Here is a 19,026-nt window from a genome sequence, read left to right on the forward strand (position 1 = left end):
CTGAGTTTAGTCAATAAAACCAGATTTATTTTAAGGTCACATTAAAAAAACAGAATATATTTGAATGTTAGTCATTCACTTTACTGAGGACTTGACACAACACCAGTCAACTCTCCTGAGATGCCAAAGGGGCAGACAAAAATTGGACACAACGTCAGATTTAAAGAATATGCCATTTAGCAGATACTTATCCAAAGCGATTTAGTCACGTGTGCATGGTTGGCCCCAGCGGGCATCAAACCCACAATCCTGGCGTTGCAAGTGCCATGCTCGACCAACTCCGTCAATAGGATCATAAATCTAAAAAGAACAGATCACACATTTTGTATTCATAATTTTTAATCCAGCTGTTGGCATTTGTAGTAATAACATTCAAAATAAAATAAAAACTCCCTTTTTTTTAATGAAATAAAAACATGTTAAGGGCACTTGTCTGAAAATAAACTAAATTGCGAGGAAGGATAGGAGTATAAATCAAATACTGAAACAATACATTTCCCACAACTTGTAGTTGATCAAGCTCGAAGTGGACATCAAGTACTTAACGCCTTTCAAAAGTGTATCCACAATGGCACCCTATTCCCTTTAGTGCACTACTATTGACCAGGGCCCATAGTACTACATAGGGAATAGGGTGCCATTCGAGATGCATTTAGAACCCCAGCTAGTCAGTCTTCTGCAATACAACATCTGTGACTGACTGGATTAAATAGTGACGAGGTCCATCGTAACGTTTGATCAAGTTTGTTAGACCCGGGCTTTCTGTTTGAGACAACCTTATGATGCTGTTCTTATGAAATAAATCGTACATCTTTCTTCCAAAACATGCAGGCCAGTGCTGTTACGGAAGTAGGGTTGGAAAATGCCGGAAAAGTTAAATTCCTGGAAAAGGGATTGCGTAAACAGGAAATCCCAACCAAGATTTCTTTAAAACCTGGGAATGTTACTGGTATTTTGCAACCCTAATACAGAAACCCAAGCTGTAATACGACCAGAGTCCGGTTATTTTGACAGACTGTCTAGAACGGAGAATGAGACATTCCATTCCAGCTCTCTTAAACAGAATATGGATTTTTGGTTTTAGCTGAGATTTATTTTTTTGCATTATTTGGAAATAAGACTTTAAATGGTTAAAATAGTCAGAGGAATTTGATATCCAAATGCATCAGAGAAAGTACTTGAGTATGACGCAAATTGACAAATATTACCAGAGAAGTAAATAATATGTACTGGGACTGGACCGTATTGAATACATACATAGTTCATTCTATAGACAGAACACTTTTGAAATATTTTAAACAAAATCTACATTTATATAAAAGTTTATAATAATAGAAGTTTAAGATTGATTGTGTATGAGAGACTCACAACAGAAAGGCAATCTCTTGCAACCATATAAAGTTCAGTTGATCCTTCCTATGCTAAGAATTTCCGTAGCTTTACACAAGAAAAAAAGGAAAAAAACATATGTACATACAAAAAGACTTATCCCAAATTCTTTTCTTTTTTTGCTATGATAAATGTATCAAAGCATGATGGCTTGAATGTGTACCTATATAATAATCATATAAAAAGGCAAAAAACAAGGAGATATTTCATGACGATTTTAGATTTGTGTCCAAAAATGGCACCCATTTCCCTATTTAGTGCACTACTTTTGACCAGGACCCTATGTAGGTGATCGGGTGCCAGAGTGTGTCCTCCATCCCCTGCTGATTAATGCTCCTGGGTCTGGGCTGTATTCAGGGACATGAAACGTGCCAAACGCTGCAGATACAAATAGAAAGAACAGAGCTGATTCACTATTCTATCCCACATCATATGTTACCATCTGAATGTTGTGTAACGTTACATCCTCCTGAACAGGGCCCAGAAGTCACTAGTGACCAAATAATGATAAGCCCCTCCCCCATCCACACTAGCCTCCAATGAGAAAGAACCAACAGTGATACTGGGCTAGACAAGAGAAGGTGTGAGAGACCAGGCGAGGCCCAACCCACTCAACCAGCTAGTACAGTGGAGTACTGAAGTTATCCCTGGTGTATACTGTACTATACCCAGACAGAGGGGGGTTGGACAAGAAGAAGAGACCTGAGAGGGGGGTGGCTCCTAGCCATGGGGAGGGAGGTGAGCAGAGCACTGGACTGAGTAGCAGTAGTGTGTTTCTGCATTCTGTACAAATAGAGATTGGAAGTGATGGATTTTGTATTGTGTTCCAGAGAAGGAGCCTTTGTGAATGTGTTACTAAAGTTAGGACGACCTATGATAACCACTGTAGTAGTACCATTCATTCCCTTCCATTATCGATCAGATCTTAGGTAACTAACATCTAGACTCCTCTCCACCCGACTCATAGCCAATGAAATGGGTAAGGTCATGGAAATACGCCATAGCAGTGTATCTAAAGGGACAGGGACTTCCTGGATCCTGTCTCAGCTCTCAAAAATATCTAACCAGAGCTCTCCCCTCCCTTCCTATCATTAGCCCTTAGTTTTACTGTATATAATCTAGACTCATATAGCCCTTATAGATCAATGTCCGCTGCGCCACTACTGTCCTGACCCCCACATCCAATCAGTAATCAATATCCGTTACTGTTGATGGAGTGCAGGTCAGCCACCTGCATCACGTTGATGCCGCTGCTGGCCAATCGGGCGATGCCCTCGGGTGACAGTGTCTCCATGGCGATGAGGGCGTGCTGGTCATTGACCCCGGCCCCGCCATCTGTGGCTCCGCCTCCACCCGACTGAGGGGCGGAGTTATCGGAGGTCACAGCGCCACCGGTGGTTCCTTTCTTGTTGAGGTGGGTCTTGAGGTGTTTGGAGAGGTGGTCGCTGCGCATGAAGCGCTTTGGACACTCCGTACACGTGAACTTCTTCTCACCTAGACGGCATGAAGAGGTTACAGGTTAGTAGTGATTATCTTGTAACCTGGAGAGTGTCTCCTTCAAAACAGAACAAATGTCTCCTTATTTGTCTTCTCTTTTTTTTCACTTCATATTTTATCTCTCTGGCATCAGTGGTTTCTTTCATCATGATTATTCAGAAATATACCTAATCTGCACAGAGGTCATTGTTACATTGGGACCAATAGGAGAAAGACTGAAGTGTCTGCAAATGTAGATCATTATGCAATACGGTCAAAGGTTATTCCTGAGACCTGGTTATCACCATATAATAAACCTAGTCAGAGGCTGTAACTAGGGCCCAGAGTTGTTCCTCATCCAGTCATCACAAGGTCAGGGAAAACTCATTGTCCTAGTCAGCAGTGACAGGCAACAACCATAGAGATGCACTATGTAGATATCGCTCCATTATTTACTGTTTACTAAAATTCTAATAGTTCGCCTGATTTCAGTTTGTGTGACAAAACAAGCAAGAACAGCGTAGAGAATCATTCTATCATCTAAACCTCTGTGAAATATATTTTCCATAACTAAAAATATATTTTTGCAGCTGTTTGAAGCTGGTGTACAAACCGAAAGTAAAAAGATACAAAAACAGGAAGCATAGAAATAGCGCAGATCTACAACTCGCAATTATAGATCTGTCTATATTGTGAGTTGTAGATCTATAATTGCGAGTTGTAGATCTGTCTACAACTCACAATTGTAGACAGATCTATAACTCGCAATTCTATGTGAAATTGGTCAGGTCGCACAAAAGTGACATATAGCAGTGTCAAACTACTAACTAGGAGGGGCCGTGTCAAACCACTAACTAGAGGGGCCGCGTCAAAGTACTAACTAAAGGGGCCGCGTCAAACCACTAACTAGGAGGGGCCGTGTCAAACTACTAACTAGGAGGGGCCGTGTCAAACCACTAACTAGGAGGGGCCGCGTCAAAGTACTAACTAAAGGGGCCGCGTCAAACTACTAACTAGGAGGGGCCGCGTCAAACTACTAACTAGGAGGGGCCGCGTCAAACTACTAACTAGGAGGGGCCGCGTCAAAGTACCAACTAGGAGGGGCCGCGTCAAAGTACCAACTAGAGGGGCCGCGTCAAAGTACCAACTAGAGGGGCCGCGTCAAACTACTAACTAGAGGGGCCGTGTCAAAGTACCAACTAGAGGGGCCGCGTCAAACCACTAACTAGAGGGGCCGTGTCAAACTACTAACTAGAGGGGCCGTGTCAAACTACTAACTAGAGGGGCCGTGTCAAACTACTAACTAGAGGGGCCGTGTCAAACTACTAACTAGAGGGGCCGCGTCAAACTACTAACTAGAGGGGCCGCGTCAAACTACTAACTAGAGGGGCCGCGTCAAACTACTAACTAGAGGGGCCGTGTCAAACTACTAACTAGAGGGGCCGTGTCAAACTACTAACTAGAGGGGCCGTGTCAAACTACTAACTAGAGGGGCCGCGTCAAACTACTAACTAGAGGGGCCGCGTCAAACTACTAACTAGAGGGGCCGCGTCAAACTACTAACTAGAGGGGCCGCGTCAAACTACTAACTAGAGGGGCCGTGTCAAACTACTAACTAGAGGGGCCGTGTCAAACTACTAACTAGAGGGGCCGTGTCAAACTACCAACTAGAGGGGCCGCGTCAAACTCAAAGTCTCAGAATGGGGTGAAAATGGAAGCCATATTGGTCAGGGATATATCCAAACCAGTCTTGTGTGGTGAGGCTGGGTACGGTGACAGTCAACACTACCTCCAGCTCTGTTTGGTGAGGCTGGGTACGGTGACAGTCAACACTACCTCCAGCTCTGTTTGGTGAGGCTGGGTACGGTGACAGTCAACACTACCTCCAGCTCTGTTTGGTGAGGCTGGGTACGGTGACAGTCAACACTACCTCCAGCTCTGTTTGGTGAGGCTGGGTACGGTGACAGTCAACACTACCTCCAGCTCTGTTTGGTGAGGCTGGGTACGGTGACAGTCACAACACTACCTCCAGCTCTGTGTGGTGAGGCTGGGTACGGTGACAGTCAACACTACCTCCAGCTCTGTTTGGTGAGGCTGGGTACGGTGACAGTCAACACTACCTCCAGCTCTGTTTGGTGAGGCTGGGTACGGTGACAGTCAACACTACCTCCAGCTCTGTTTGGTGAGGCTGGGTACGGTGACAGTCACAACACTACCTCCAGCTCTGTTTGGTGAGGCTGGGTACGGTGACAGTCAACACTACCTCCAGCTCTGTTTGTGTGGTGAGGCTGGGTACGGTGACAGTCAACACTACCTCCAGCTCTGTGTGGTGAGGCTGGGTACGGTGACAGTCACAACACTACCTCCAGCTCTGTTTGTGTGGTGAGGCTGGGTACGGTGACAGTCAACACTACCTCCAGCTCTGTTTGTGTGGTGAGGCTGGGTACGGTGACAGTCAACACTACCTCCAGCTCTGTTTGTGTGGTGAGGCTGGGTACGGTGACAGTCAACACTACCTCCAGCTCTGTTTGTGTGGTGAGGCTGGGTACGGTGACAGTCAACACTACCTCCAGCTCTGTTTGTGTGGTGAGGCTGGGTACGGTGACAGTCAACACTACCTCCAGCTCTGTTTGTGTGGTGAGGCTGGGTACGGTGACAGTCAACACTACCTCCAGCTCTGTTTGTGTGGTGAGGCTGGGTACGGTGACAGTCAACACTACCTCCAGCTCTGTTTGTGTGGTGAGGCTGGGTACGGTGACAGTCAACACTACCTCCAGCTCTGTTTGTGTGGTGAGGCTGGGTACGGTGACAGTCACAACACTACCTCCAGCTCTGTTTGTGTGGTGAGGCTGGGTACGGTGACAGTCAACACTACCTCCAGCTCTGTTTGTGTGGTGAGGCTGGGTACGGTGACAGTCACAACACTACCTCCAGCTCTGTTTGTGTGGTGAGGCTGGGTACGGTGACAGTCAACACTACCTCCAGCTCTGTTTGTGTGGTGAGGCTGGGTACGGTGACAGTCAACACTACCTCCAGCTCTGTTTGTGTGGTGAGGCTGGGTACGGTGACAGTCAACACTACCTCCAGCTCTGTTTGTGTGGTGAGGCTGGGTACGGTGACAGTCACAACACTACCTCCAGCTCCGTTTGTGTGGTGAGGCTGGGTACGGTGACAGTCAACACTACCTCCAGCTCTGTTTGTGTGGTGAGGCTGGGTACGGTGACAGCTAAATTGACAACTCCCATAGACGGGTTAGCTGACAACGTCACCAAAATGATGCGGGCTCTTCAATGGGGCAGAAGGCCGTGCGTTATGATTCTGGATGGTCAGATAGCGAGCGACAAATGACAAGAAACTGCCATGTGGGGAATCCTAAGTGACTGGTTTCAGCTACTTTGACCTTGTTCTTGATACCTTGTTTTGAGGTGTTCTGGTGGATGTCACAGCTAATATAGATCAAATTAGCTAGCTAGCCAACATAGCTATTAGCTAGCCAACATAGCTAGCCAACAACTGTAACGACAAAGAGAAAAGTGCTCATTGTGCAACTTGATTTATGTTTTCAATAAACATTGGAGATGAAATATATAGTTGACATGTTTTTAACAATCTAGGCCAACCCGGTCTGTTTTTCTCCATAGTTACGCGTGTCGGGTTTTGCTGCTAAACAACCAACCCATCTATCGTCTCAGTATAACGGATCAATAAAGATATATTTTTAAATCGGCTTGGCCGTCTCACCTGTGTGTGTCCTCTTGTGGCGTTGCAGTTCGTCTGAGCGAGTGAATTTCTTCCCACAGAAGGACCAGCCGCAGACGAAGGGTCGTTCTCCAGTGTGCCAGCGAAGGTGAGCTCTCAGGTGAGATGTCTTACCGTACACCTTCCCACAACCTGGCATGTGACAGATATGCTGCTTCTTCTTATTGGGATCTCTGAACAGACAAAGGGGGAATTGACAGTCATTTTGCTGTTAGGCTATTTGATGTGTGCCACCAACCTTTTGTGCAGTTTCAGAAACATTGCCCCAGTCATCGCATACATCATGTCGCTCAAATATACTTCCCAACCGGTCTCCGATTAGCTTGTATTGTTATTATTTAAAAATTTCCCCCCCTCTCTGGCATCAGCATTTTTTATTCATCAGGATTATTCCTAAATTAAAATCAAATCTGCACAGAGGTTATTGTTACGTTGGGACCAATAGGAGAAAGACAGAAGTATCTGCAAATGAGTCATAAGCAATAGGGTCAGTGGTTCTTCCTGAAACCTGGTTCTAACCATATAACCTGGTTCCTGGCTACATCATCATAAAAATCAACAGAAAGGCTTCCAGGTAATAAAAGCCAACATTTGACCCAGCTCTTGACGTTTCCCGATAGTGCAGCAGTGTTGACAGACTCAGACGTTACGTACCGTGCCTCTCCGTCCTTACAGAAGGGACAGGTGCAAGCTTCCCTGCGTGTCCGGCGGTTCTGAGGCTGAGGGGATGTGTCTCCCTCCTCCATGACCGTGCCGTCATCCAGACTGTCCCCCCCTGTCTGCAAACCCTGGTCTCCTGTAGAGGAATAAACAGGAACTTCAGCCTACAATAGACATACAGTATATTAAGTGTTTACAAACAGCATTGGTCTTCCCGTTCATGAAAGCTTACTGTGACAAATCAATTGGTTTAGGTGTGTATCTAGAACCATTGGGCATTACAGATACAAAATCACCCAGGAAAATCAAAGTTTATTGGTCACGTACACAGTTTAGCAGATGTTCTAGCGGGTGCAGAGAACTGCTTTGCATAAAGAGAACCGCTTAGCATAAAGAGAACTGCTTAGCATAAAGAGAACCTTGTGACAGTCAACAGACCAAATACAATAGCAGGTGATTCATATTCTGTCATTGTACTGTGGAGACTAAACCAGTTTAAACATCTTATTATCCTACCTAAATTACAAGTCCAACCAGTATGGTCAGGTTGAGACATTGGGAAATCCCAATCCCAGTCTAATTTCAGGACAGAGGAAAAACTAGAGCCAAGCCATAAAATGTAAATGCTGGTAGGAACAGGGCAAACTTGGACACACCCACCTAATGTGTGTGTGTGTCTGTGGGCGCCTTGATAAGACACCGACAGGGTGGGTGGGGTGGTTACACCCCCTCCGCTACTCCAACTGACTGCCGGACCAGACAGGCCTCTTACTAGCCGACTGCCGGACCAGACAGGCCTCTTACTAGCCGACTGCCGGACCAGACAGGCCTCTTACTAGCCGACTGCCGGACCAGACAGGCCTCTTACTAGCCGACTGCCGGACCAGACAGGCCTCTTACTAGCCGACTGCCGGACCAGACAGGCCTCTTACTAGCCGACTGCCGGACCAGACAGGCCTCTTACTAGCCGACTGCCGGACCAGACAGGCCTCTTACTAGCCGACTGCCGGACCAGACAGGCCTCTTACTAGCCGACTGCCGGACCAGACAGGCCTCTTACTAGCCGACTGCCGGACCAGACAGGCCTCTTACTAGCCGACTGCCGGACCAGACAGGCCTCTTACTAGCCGACTGCCGGACCAGACAGGCCTCTTACTAGCCGACTGCCGGACCAGACAGGCCTCTTACTAGCCGACTGCCGGACCAGACAGGCCTCTTACTAGCCGACTGCCGGACCAGACAGGCCTCTTACTAGCCGACTGCCGGACCAGACAGGCCTCTTACTAGCCGACTGCCGGACCAGACAGGCCTCTTACTAGCCGACCCCCGGACCAGACAGGCCTCTTACTAGCCGACTGCCGGACCAGACAGGCCTCTTACTAGCCGACTGCCGGACCAGACAGGCCTCTTACTAGCCGACTGCCGGACCAGACAGGCCTCTTACTAGCCGACTGCCGGACCAGACAGGCCTCTTACTAGCCGACTGCCGGACCAGACAGGCCTCTTACTAGCCGACTGCCGGACCAGACAGGCCTCTTACTAGCCGACTGCCGGACCAGACAGGCCTCTTACTAGCTGATTGTCACTGAGCCACAGAGGAGTAAAGGAAATGCTTAGTCAATGCACACCAATCGTCTGTTACTCTGAACGCACACCATGCAGATACTGGCATCATGTAGCGTGAACAAGGCAAACCAGTTGGCTTACTTAACACTACTTTGCATTCCCGGCATCAAGTTACATTTGTTTGTTGACATCAAATAATTCAAAACCAACCAACTGAATGAAACCTTTCTGGTTACAACAATTAAAGTGCAGATATGGGTAAGTCTACAACTGTGACCACCTGTGCGTCAAGCTAAGTAATATATAAAATAAAATAAATCTCCAGCAAAATCGGTCCGTTTAAGATATGGGCTGCGTCTCAATCCACCGTATCCATCTAGGTCGGCCTTTCGCGTCTGAACGGTTTGGCATCGAAAACTATTATGACCAATCTATGGAAAGAGACTCTGGCGAACATGATGGTATTCTCCATCTTGCTCTACGACCTACGCAAGTGTCACGAGACTCATCTGAAGGACCCATTCAAACAGAAGTATGGAGGTAATTTTGTGTGTGCCCCCCCCCTCAAAAAAAAATTATTTCCTGAGCTTTCTTACATCTCCTAGACATAGTGCAGACACTTCAAAACCTTTATTTTTACCTGTCCTTTTTGCCCCATTTATGAATGTGATACTCAATGCGTTTCTATGGGCTGTTCAATAGGATAAGTGTTAATTCAGTCCTCAGCAGAACACTTACCAGCTGTGTTAGAGATGGTGATGGGGACTCCTTGTAGCTGGTGCATCTGTAAACCAGAGTTCTGCAGTGTGTTGAGGTTGATGGTGTGCAGACCAGGGAGTTGCATGGTACCTCCCTGGGCCTGGCCCAGCTGAGAGAGACCCTGCATGGGGGCCAGGGTGATCTGGGTCCCCGCTGGGCTCTGCAGCTGGAGGGTCTGCCAGCTCACCTGGAGGGATGAGGAAGAGGGATTGATTAGCAGATCGAGGAAGTCCGTATTGATCGATTAGGAACGGACACATTTAAGTTATATTTTCCATGTTGTTGGACTGAGATGAGTTCACATTTATTCAGAAATTAAAACATCATCTGCAGAGATCATTGTTACATTGGATCATAGGAGTAAGACGGGAGTGTCTGTAAGTCAGTGGTTCCCAACCAGGGTTACTATGACCCCCCCAGGGGTACCTGGTCTATCCACATGGGGTACTATGATAAGACTCATGAGACCATAGGCCTACTGGTAAACTGCAGGAGGGGGTATTTCAGGGGTACTCCAGACAGAGCAACATTCAGTCTGTGGTACAGCAAGGGAAAAAAGGTTGAGAACCAATGTGCTAAATGACAAATGTAAAATGTAAGCTATAGGGCCAGGGGTTATACCTGAGAACTTAGAATAACCTAGTCAGAGCCTGTAACTAGGACGCTAGCACCAATCAACAAATACATTCCGAAAAGCTTGAGTAGAACTTCTAACTCACCTGTCCGTTGAGGCCGACGGTCCTCAGCAGGATGGGAGAGGTGTTAGGGATGGTCTGAATTTGCAGGTTCTGTAGGGCATCCTGGGTAAGCGTTGGGGTCGCGAACACCTGTCCCCCAGCTGAGATTGTCTGCAGGGAGGTCCCTCCTTGGATGAGCTGCTGGGGTTGAATGAGGATCTGTTGCGGCTGATCTCTGTTATCTGGCTGGATGGGGATCCCGCCACCAGAGTTCTGGAAGCCGTTGGTGCTCTGAGTCTGCTGTGTCATGCCTCCATACGAGGTGCCTGTCTGAGTGGTGGTGGTGGTTGAGTTGGTGTAGTACGTGCCAGAGGTTGACACTACCTGCTGCATCAGCTGCTGGTTAGAGCCTCCGTCCCCTTCAGACCCACTAGCTGCACTGACCGGAAGGAGGGTGATATTACCATTTAGGAGCCCAGGCATATTAGCCAACTGGAACTGGCCCTGGTTGTTCTGCAGGACGCTGTTACCCAGACCTAGGTTCTGTAGGGGGATGGCTTGCTGTAGGAGCCCGGCGGGCATGGTTAGGATATTTCCTCCACTCCCTGCTCTAACCAACTGCTGACCCCCGTTAGGCGAGGAGACGAGCTGGAACTGTCCGGCCCCAGCTGCATTAGGGTCCTGCTGCACCCCTGCCTGGGCAAACTGTAGATGCTGGCCATCTACCGTCTGGAACTGAGGGATCACCTGGTAATGGATGTTGGGCATGGACACAACCTGGCCCCCAGACATGGTGAGGACCTGTTGGCCCTGTAGAGAAGGAGCTGAGGACAGCACATACTGCTGCTGTCCCTGGTGCCCACTGGAGACCGACGTCAACACCTGCTGCCCCCTGTTCTTCCCCGAGTCGCCCACGGTCATGACCATGCCAGTAGAGTCAGTGGTGATGGTGTTGGAACCACTGGAGCTACCGAGACTGACCGGGATGATCTGCCAGCTCCCATTGGCTGTCTGGGTCAGCTGGGCTTGGCTCAGGTCTAACTGTTGTTCGGAGCCAGAGTCACTCTCGCCCGGGGTGTCGATTCTACTACAGGTCGCTGCCAACAGAGCTAAAGGAGAGGGCTGCTGGGAGTCCTGCAATAAAAAAAATATGTTGGATTTTTGTTGTGAAGCTACTAGTACAGTATACAAACTCAACAAATTGTTCACAGGAAGAGTAGCTCCTACATGTGCAACATCTAAATGGGGATCTAATCAATAAATAAGATACAGCATCACAATAGCTCACAAAACTTTACCGATGGGGTTCTGTTTGATGTGACCCTGTGATCTGCTTTTCAAAGTGTGCATAAGAGAAACCAAATCTAGTCTGAAAGGGTTCAATTAAAACCACAGTGAAAGACAAACAATTAACATAAAAATGTAAAATTCTTGTCACATTTGCCATGGTTTTAACATCACACCTACAGTGAAATGTGACAGTACACACAGCATTCCAGCGTATGTGCTGCAGCAGCCATGAGTGAGAGGGCGAGAGTGGAGTGAGAGGGCAAGCCAAGGGAGAGGAAATGGGAGAGCGCCAGTGGCAAATGGGTGGGATCACTTTTTTTTTTTAAAGAGCAGCGGCGGGCTAAACTTCCCCTCCCCCAACCCACCCACACCTTTATCTTGCCCTATAAACTAGCTCACTCAGCCGAAGCCACCCCCTCCGACGCCAGCCAAAATGGGCTGTGCGAGTTGCTGTATGGGGCTGGCAGGAACTCCCCGTGTGGGATCATCCACCTCTACGACTGCCTATATCCCCACCCCGGTGACATGTGCTTGTGAGAAATCAACAACACTGATCAAAACCCATTCCCACCACTGACCACAGTTAAGCTACGCATTATCCATAGCTAGCTAGCTAAAAATGCATAATGCTTGCTACTTTTCTAGCTAGTTAACGTTAGATGTCAGGGGGGGGGAAGGGGTAACGTCTCTAGCAAACATCAGAGGAATACATTGATTGCACGTTATCTGGGAATGTGTAATGTTATTTGACTGGCAAGCATACCTGTCCGGTATTTGTGTTTCGCTTTTGAAGAAAGCCTCCGCCGCTTTCCACCATCGCGGCCATTTCATCCTGTTGGTCTGTAAATGTAACGTTGCAAATGGATTAGCTGCTAACAGTAGCTAGCTACCTGATATTAGTTGCCAGTTAAACAAGCAGGCTAGATATTACAGCTGACACGACTATGATACTTTCATTAGATAAAAACACTGCTAATACCACGAACTAGCAAACTAGTTATGTAAGTTTTTCAAAACAACCGTAAACAGCTGCTAACTGGCTAAAGAAAGTAGCTAGGTCATAGCATGGGAACGATTAGTGGGTCTTAATTACACAACCACAAGAGCTAACTAACGTTAGTTGACTGACTAGCTAATGACATGATATTCGAGGAGTTTAAAATTGGGCTAACAAATGCATGTTTTCCAACCTTATCTAGTTGTTAGATAATCTAGCCAGCTAGCTACCTCATTCGACTTTCCATCCTAAGTGACTGGCTAACCATTAGCTCGTTAACGTTAGCTACGATTCAATAAATGGTTATCAAATTTAGGGCTAAATAGCGGAGGAGTTTGAGACCTTGTAATTTCAGATTTGCCTAGCTTTATCTGCTCTATAACAATCACCTACTATTAGTTCACTTCATAGACTTTTACAAACTACTGTAGCTACTTCTGAAGAAAAAAAAAGTTCACCTACCACTCATAATTTCGAGACGGGAGGAGTTTCTCGGGCTTCTCTCAGGTTGACATCAACTTTTTGCTCATCAACCAAACGTGATGGTTCTGCTACGAAGGAGAAAAAAGGAAAAAATATTATCCAATCAGATGTCGAATTGTGTTGTTGTGGGCCAATGAAAATGCTGTTTTCTTTCATAACTAGACTCCCTCGCGGGGGTTTCTACGTTAAGCAGTGTGAGCTTGATTTAATACCTAAGCTTAATTTGCGCTTTTAAAAACCTGTGGAACGACTGTATCTTGCTCCCGAAGTGCCTGCATGCCACACCGTGTAACTTGAATCAAGTGCACCCCATGTATGAGTGACACCAGCCGCTACCTAATGAGAGTTGTAGTTATTCTAAAATGGGAAGAGCTGACCAATGGGGATGTGGCCATGGGCGGGTATTTGGGTGGGGTCAACAAACGGTAGGTTGTACCTTTTAGCGGCTACGTTGACTAGAGTGTTTTTGGCGGAAAAGGCGCCATTGACAAACATGACCTAAATAAATTGTTGTTGACGAGCCCAACGGTAACAAAACTAGGCCACATTCACAACGAAAGATATCTTTCAATGTTTCATACATCCTTTACAACATAATGCAAATAAAGGAGGGAGGTTTAGAAATCGCTCAGCAACAGATGGGGCTAAACTTTTTCGCTGGCCACTCCCTGCCTGGATGAACAGTGTGGGCTTGGGAACGTGCAAGGGGAGGGCTGGGGCCGGGGTGGGTGGAGAGACCCTTCAATGTGGACGGACTCGTTTTGATAGCGCTGGGAGGAGATTTGTCGTGGGTGGGAGGGTTTTTATGTGTGAGGGGGGTGTCCGTGGAACACATGTGGCCGGGGTAAACATTTCAGTCCCCTTAGGATGGAGTGTGGAGTTGCCAATGCAGGACAGCCACACACCCTCCGCCCTCCCATCGAAGTGGACCACCCCCTCCATTCCACACTCCACCCCCAATCCATCGCTCAGTGGTACATCCCGAACTGTTCTCCTCCAAGCCCATCTTGTAGATATCCAGAAGCATATAGGCTGTTTTTAGTAGCCTTTTTTTTAATATCCTCACAGTGGATATTGACAATAATATTTAGGTTATAAATAGGTTTTAACGGCCATATGTTTTCTTTTGTAGAACCAAGCCTCCCAAGTTGAGCAGAACACCAGTCATCACATCACAGTCCCATCTGAATCTATGACTAACCCTACTGTAGGGAATTGATTTTAATATGAAATTATAAATAAATACAAATATGACTACCGTTTGAAAGATCATGGTCCCAAGTAGCCTATATTTCAATCTTGTTTGAAGATCTTTAAAATAGTGTTGCTATTATACTGCCAAAATATAGAAAACAACCACACCAGTCAGAACAGCTTCAGAGCACCTTGGCATCGATTCTACAACTGTCTGGAACTCTATTGGAGGGATGCCCACCGTAGCTCCATGAGAAATTCCATCTATTTGAGTTTTGTTGATGGTGGTGGAAAACATTGTTTTCAATTGGGTTGAGATCTGGTGACTGAGACGGCATATGGCATATGGTTTACATTGTTGTCATGCTCATTAAACCATTCAGTGACCACTCGTGCCCTCGTGGATGGGGGCATTGTCATCCTATGGAGGCATAGCCATGGTAACCAAAATAATGGCCTGCACATTTTTATACATGACCCTAAGCATGATGGGATGTTAATTGCATCATGAACTCAGGAAGCACACTTGTGTGGAAGGACCTGCTTTCAATATACTTTGTATCCATCATTTACTCAAGTGTTTCCATTATTTTGGCAGTTACCTGTAGATTCCCTATAATAAAAAATATTTTTGCCAAGTTGTTAGTAATTTCAAGGAATAGAACTTGGAGGGATAGAGTACATACTAGATAACATTGTGGACATGACACAATCACTAGCCTCGTTTACACCTTGTGTTAACAGGTACGTTTCGTAATCTGATCAATATGATCCAATCACTATCTAATCAAGTACAATCAGAATGTGGAAATTATCAGGACAAAGGGCGCGAGTTAGCACCAGTTCTAAACGGGGCTATACTGTGAGCTCTTCTTTATTAGCATACAGTGTATTTTGGCGTCTGTTACGCAGGGAGGATGTGTGTCACAAGTGTTTCACACGCTCTTTTTTTTCTTAAATTGAAACCACACGAACTTCCTTTTCTACCTTCCTTGTATTGTATTTGCGCGTAAAGAGACAGTCAGAGGAGTTGACAGCAATGATGTATATATTATACACATTGGTTGAGAAAGAGAGGCGCGAACATGTAGCCTAGGCGTTGTGTTGATAAAGGTTTAAACGTTTATCCAGGATGAACCGTTTCAGTAAATTGTCATCTGAAAAACAGAAGAAAACCTGGATGAAATATGCAGTGCTATGTTGACAACAAGATGCAACTCGAGACCGGTGAGCGCAGTGGGAGAAACCAGAATTGAAACCTGCGGTGCTTCAGTGAAGGTAGGCTTGGAATAAAGATTTGCTTCTTTTTTTAAAAACTTTTAATAATTTTTTTTTTTACATTTGTCCTTGAATACTGTAGTTTGGTGTAAGCATCTGCATGCGGTTTGTTTTTCAACCATGTTTTCTAAATATGTCCTTGTTTTTGATTGAGCAAATAGGCAGTGCAGTAAAGTTTTATAACATTTTACGTTAGACTGACGATGTGCACTGAAAGATTTCTACCAATATTGGCAGTTGTTAGGCTATAGAATATAATAACTTTATTTTTTCTCAGAGGGAACTTCTGTGATTGTCATGTAGGCTATGATTTTTCAGCTCTGGTCAACATTAACATAATTGCAAGCATTTTGTGAGTTTGTGACTATTATGATGATTATCAATGTTTTGTTCTGTTTTTCCTTGTATTATGCATATCGTTCATCTCTATCTTGAACAATGCATCTTTCCTAAGGGCATGAAACAAGATAAAGTTAAACCCGCACCTCTCTAATTCAGAGGTTTTCAGTTGTACACCTGACTAGGTATCCCCCTTTTCCTCTGTATAAGAAGAGGATAAATCTGACCCTGGGAATTACAGGCCTGTATCTATCCTCAGTATAACATCAAATATCCTGGAGAGAGTTGTACATGAGCAAATGTATGAATATGTTAACAAACAGGGTCTAATGTATGATTTTCAGTCAGGTTTTAGAAAAACATACGCCACTGATTCATGTCTACTTTACTTGACTGACTTCATCAGGAAAGAGATCGATGAGGGAAATCCGTGTGGAATGGTACTGCTTGACCTACAGATGGCCTTTGATACAGTTAACCACTGTCTCCTAATCTCCAAACTGGAGGCACTGGGGTTAAGCAGTATCCCTCGAGGCTGGGTAAAGTCCTACTTGTCAGATAGGGAGCAAGTGGTAGGGGTTAATGGTTCACTGTCTCAGGAAAAACCAATGAGTGGTGGCGTTCTGCAGGGGAGTGTGTCTGGGCCTCTACGGTTTTTACTGTATATAAACGATATGAAAGATGGTTGTTCTTGCTCTCCTTTCCTTTATTGCGGATGACTCTACACTTCTGGTGTCTCATAAAAGTAAAACTATGTTGGAGAGCATTCTTAGCACAGAGCTTACTAACATTAGCAAATGGCTTGGATATAATAAGCTATCTCTGCACTTACTGTAGGGAAAACTGAGGCAGTTCTTTTTGGGTCCAGACCTAAATTGTGTAGGTCCTCTGAAATCAGAGTGTAGTTAGGGGTTGAGGTGCTGACTACTAAAACCTCTGTTAGCTACCTGGGAAGCATCCATGATGGAAGCTTGGGGGTGTGAGCATGGCCACTAAAGTGCTAGGGAAGGTTAATGCCAGCACCAAGTTTTGGCTAAAAAGTCCAAGCTGCTTGATAAGGACTCCATGAGAGTGCTAGCCACTGTCCTCATTCAATGCCATTTTGACTACTCTAGTACTTCCTGGTTTGGGGTCTTATCTAATTTTCTGAAGGCGAAGCTCCAGATAGCCCAGAATAAGATGATCAGAGCCCAGAATAAGATGATCAGAGTAGTATTGAAGGTGAGTCCACCTACTCACATAGGCAGGAGCTGCGTTCAGGAACTCAACTGGCTGCCTGTTGAGGCTAGGGTGTCCCAGATTAGACTGGGTTTGGATTAATTAGGGTGTCCCAGATTAGATTGGGTTTGGTTTAATTAGGGTGTCCCAGATTATACTGGGTTTGGTTTAATTAGGGTGTCCCAGATTATACTGGGTTTGGTTTAATTAGGGTGTCCCAGATTATACTGGGTTTGGTTTAATTAGGGTGTCCCAGATTATACTAGGTTTGGTTTAATTAGGGTGTCCCAGATTAGACTGGGTTTGGTTTAATTAGGGTGTCCCAGATTATACTGGGTTTGGTTTAATTAGGGTGTCCCAGATTATACTGGGTTTGGATTAATTAGGGTGTCCCAGATTAGATTGGGTTTGGTTTAATTAGGGTGTCCCAGATTATACTGGGTTTGGTTTAATTAGGGTGTCCCAGATTATACTGGGTTTGGTTTAATTAGGGTGTCCCAGATTATACTGGGTTTGGATTAATTAGGGTGTCCCAGATTAGATTGGGTTTGGTTTAATTAGGGTGTCCCAGATTATACTGGGTTTGATTTAATTAGGGTGTCCCAGATTAGACTGGGTTTGGTTTAATTAGGGTGTCCCAGATTAGACTGGGTTTGATTTAATTAGGGTGTCCCAGATTATACTGGGTTTGGTTTAATTAGGGTGTCCCAGATTAGACTGGGTTTGGTTTAATTAGGGTGTCCCAGATTAGACTGGGTTTGGTTTAATTAGGGTGTCCCAGATTATACTGGGTTTGGTTTACAGGAATATTTATGGTTCTGCGCCCATATATCTAACTGGTTACTTTCCCCATGTTAAGGATGCACACAACCACAGCAACAGAACACGTGTTGCTAATGTGTGCTTATACAGGTTCAGGAGTAATGCTGGGAAAGGGACTGTCTCGTATACTGGAGCCTCAGAGTGGAATGAGTTGCCTCTGACCATTATAACAATGTCTTCTCTGGGCAGCTTTAAAAATACAGAAAACAAATGTTTGATGTCATATTTGCCCATGTGAACGTCACCTACGACTTAACTGCAATGATGAGATGGATGTTCTTCTTCTTTGTTTTTTATGTTGTGTTATAACGCGGCCATACTGTGTACAATCGTGTGGATCTTGCCTAGCCATCTTGTCTGAAGAGGATCACTGTAACAGAGACAGAGGGAGTCAGGAAACAGGTGCAGTCGGTGAGTTTAATCAGAACGAACATTGGTGTGAATACAAAAACAGATGTAGGGTCTAAACATGGAGAAACAGGAAACAATACTACCTAACAAGTGATACAACGGAGTGTTAGATAAAGGGGAAGTAATCAGGGAGTGATGGGAGTCCAGGTGTGCCTCAAAATGGGGCGCAGGTGTGCGTAATGATGGGTTGCCAGGACCGGTGGTTAGTAGACCGGCAACATCGAGTAGACTGACAATCACAAGGGAATAAGTCCCAGACTTTATTGTGTTATCCTATATGATTTAACTAATGTGTATGTATGGCTTGTTTTATGTGTGCTTGTTTTGGTCGAATTAATAAACTCTATCTAATTATAGATAGATTTGAGTGAGTGTGTGGTGTCAATTATTTTTGAAATAGCAACTATTCATTCCAATCATGTGATACTTTACTATTCCAACTGCTTCAAACCAACTGTACTAGATTATTAATCTGGGAATATGTGTTCCTGCTTGAAATGCCCTGTAGGCACCAGTAGGTTCACTCAACATGTCATTAAGCTGGTCATGGTTTTGAAATGTCTAGTATTATATCAATATAAGTCTATTGATGAAATTGTATAATACTAACTTCATTGTTTGGGTTCTACCAGTTGATCGTTATTGAAGTAGGCTATTCAATTAATTGGTGAGCTGTTGAGTGAGTTATGCATATTGTAAAACAGTGTC

At 45.4% G+C, this 19,026-nt stretch overlaps 1 protein-coding gene across 2 annotated transcripts; it reads right to left on the reverse strand.

Annotated features, from left to right (window-relative positions):
- Nucleotide 1: 1 nt before the first annotated feature.
- On the reverse strand, nt 2–13,187 carry sp1 (sp1 transcription factor). Of its 2 annotated transcripts, none has more exons than XM_071366201.1 (8): nt 13,036–13,187; nt 12,340–12,416; nt 10,329–11,420; nt 9,589–9,796; nt 7,279–7,420; nt 6,607–6,797; nt 2,621–2,883; nt 2–1,767 (listed from the first exon to the last, which is right to left on the reverse strand). In XM_071366201.1, the coding sequence occupies exons 1-8, from the start codon at nt 13,040–13,042 to the stop codon at nt 1,717–1,719; spliced, it is 2,031 nt and encodes a 676-aa protein (XP_071222302.1). In that variant the 5' UTR covers nt 13,043–13,187; the 3' UTR covers nt 2–1,716. The 2 variants fall into 2 exon arrangements, with proteins under 2 accessions (XP_071222302.1, XP_071222293.1); XM_071366192.1 differs by having other exon boundaries at nt 2,596–2,883; nt 13,036–13,186.
- Nucleotides 13,188–19,026: the final 5,839 nt, after the last annotated feature.

Source organism: Salvelinus alpinus, chromosome 2, assembly GCF_045679555.1.
Source record: "Salvelinus alpinus chromosome 2, SLU_Salpinus.1, whole genome shotgun sequence".
Taxonomy (NCBI): Eukaryota; Metazoa; Chordata; class Actinopteri; order Salmoniformes; family Salmonidae; genus Salvelinus; species Salvelinus alpinus.

What these genes read in the sequence shown, in the direction of transcription:
- sp1 (XM_071366192.1), bottom strand. An exon ending in GAAACACAAATACCGGACAG is followed by an intron (nt 11,421 to 12,339) that starts GTATGCTTGCCA and finishes TTTTTATTGCAG; the next exon opens with GACTCCCAGCAGCCCTCTCC. An exon ending in CACCATCTCTAACACAGCTG is followed by an intron (nt 7,421 to 9,588) that starts GTAAGTGTTCTG and finishes ATTCCTCTACAG; the next exon opens with GAGACCAGGGTTTGCAGACA.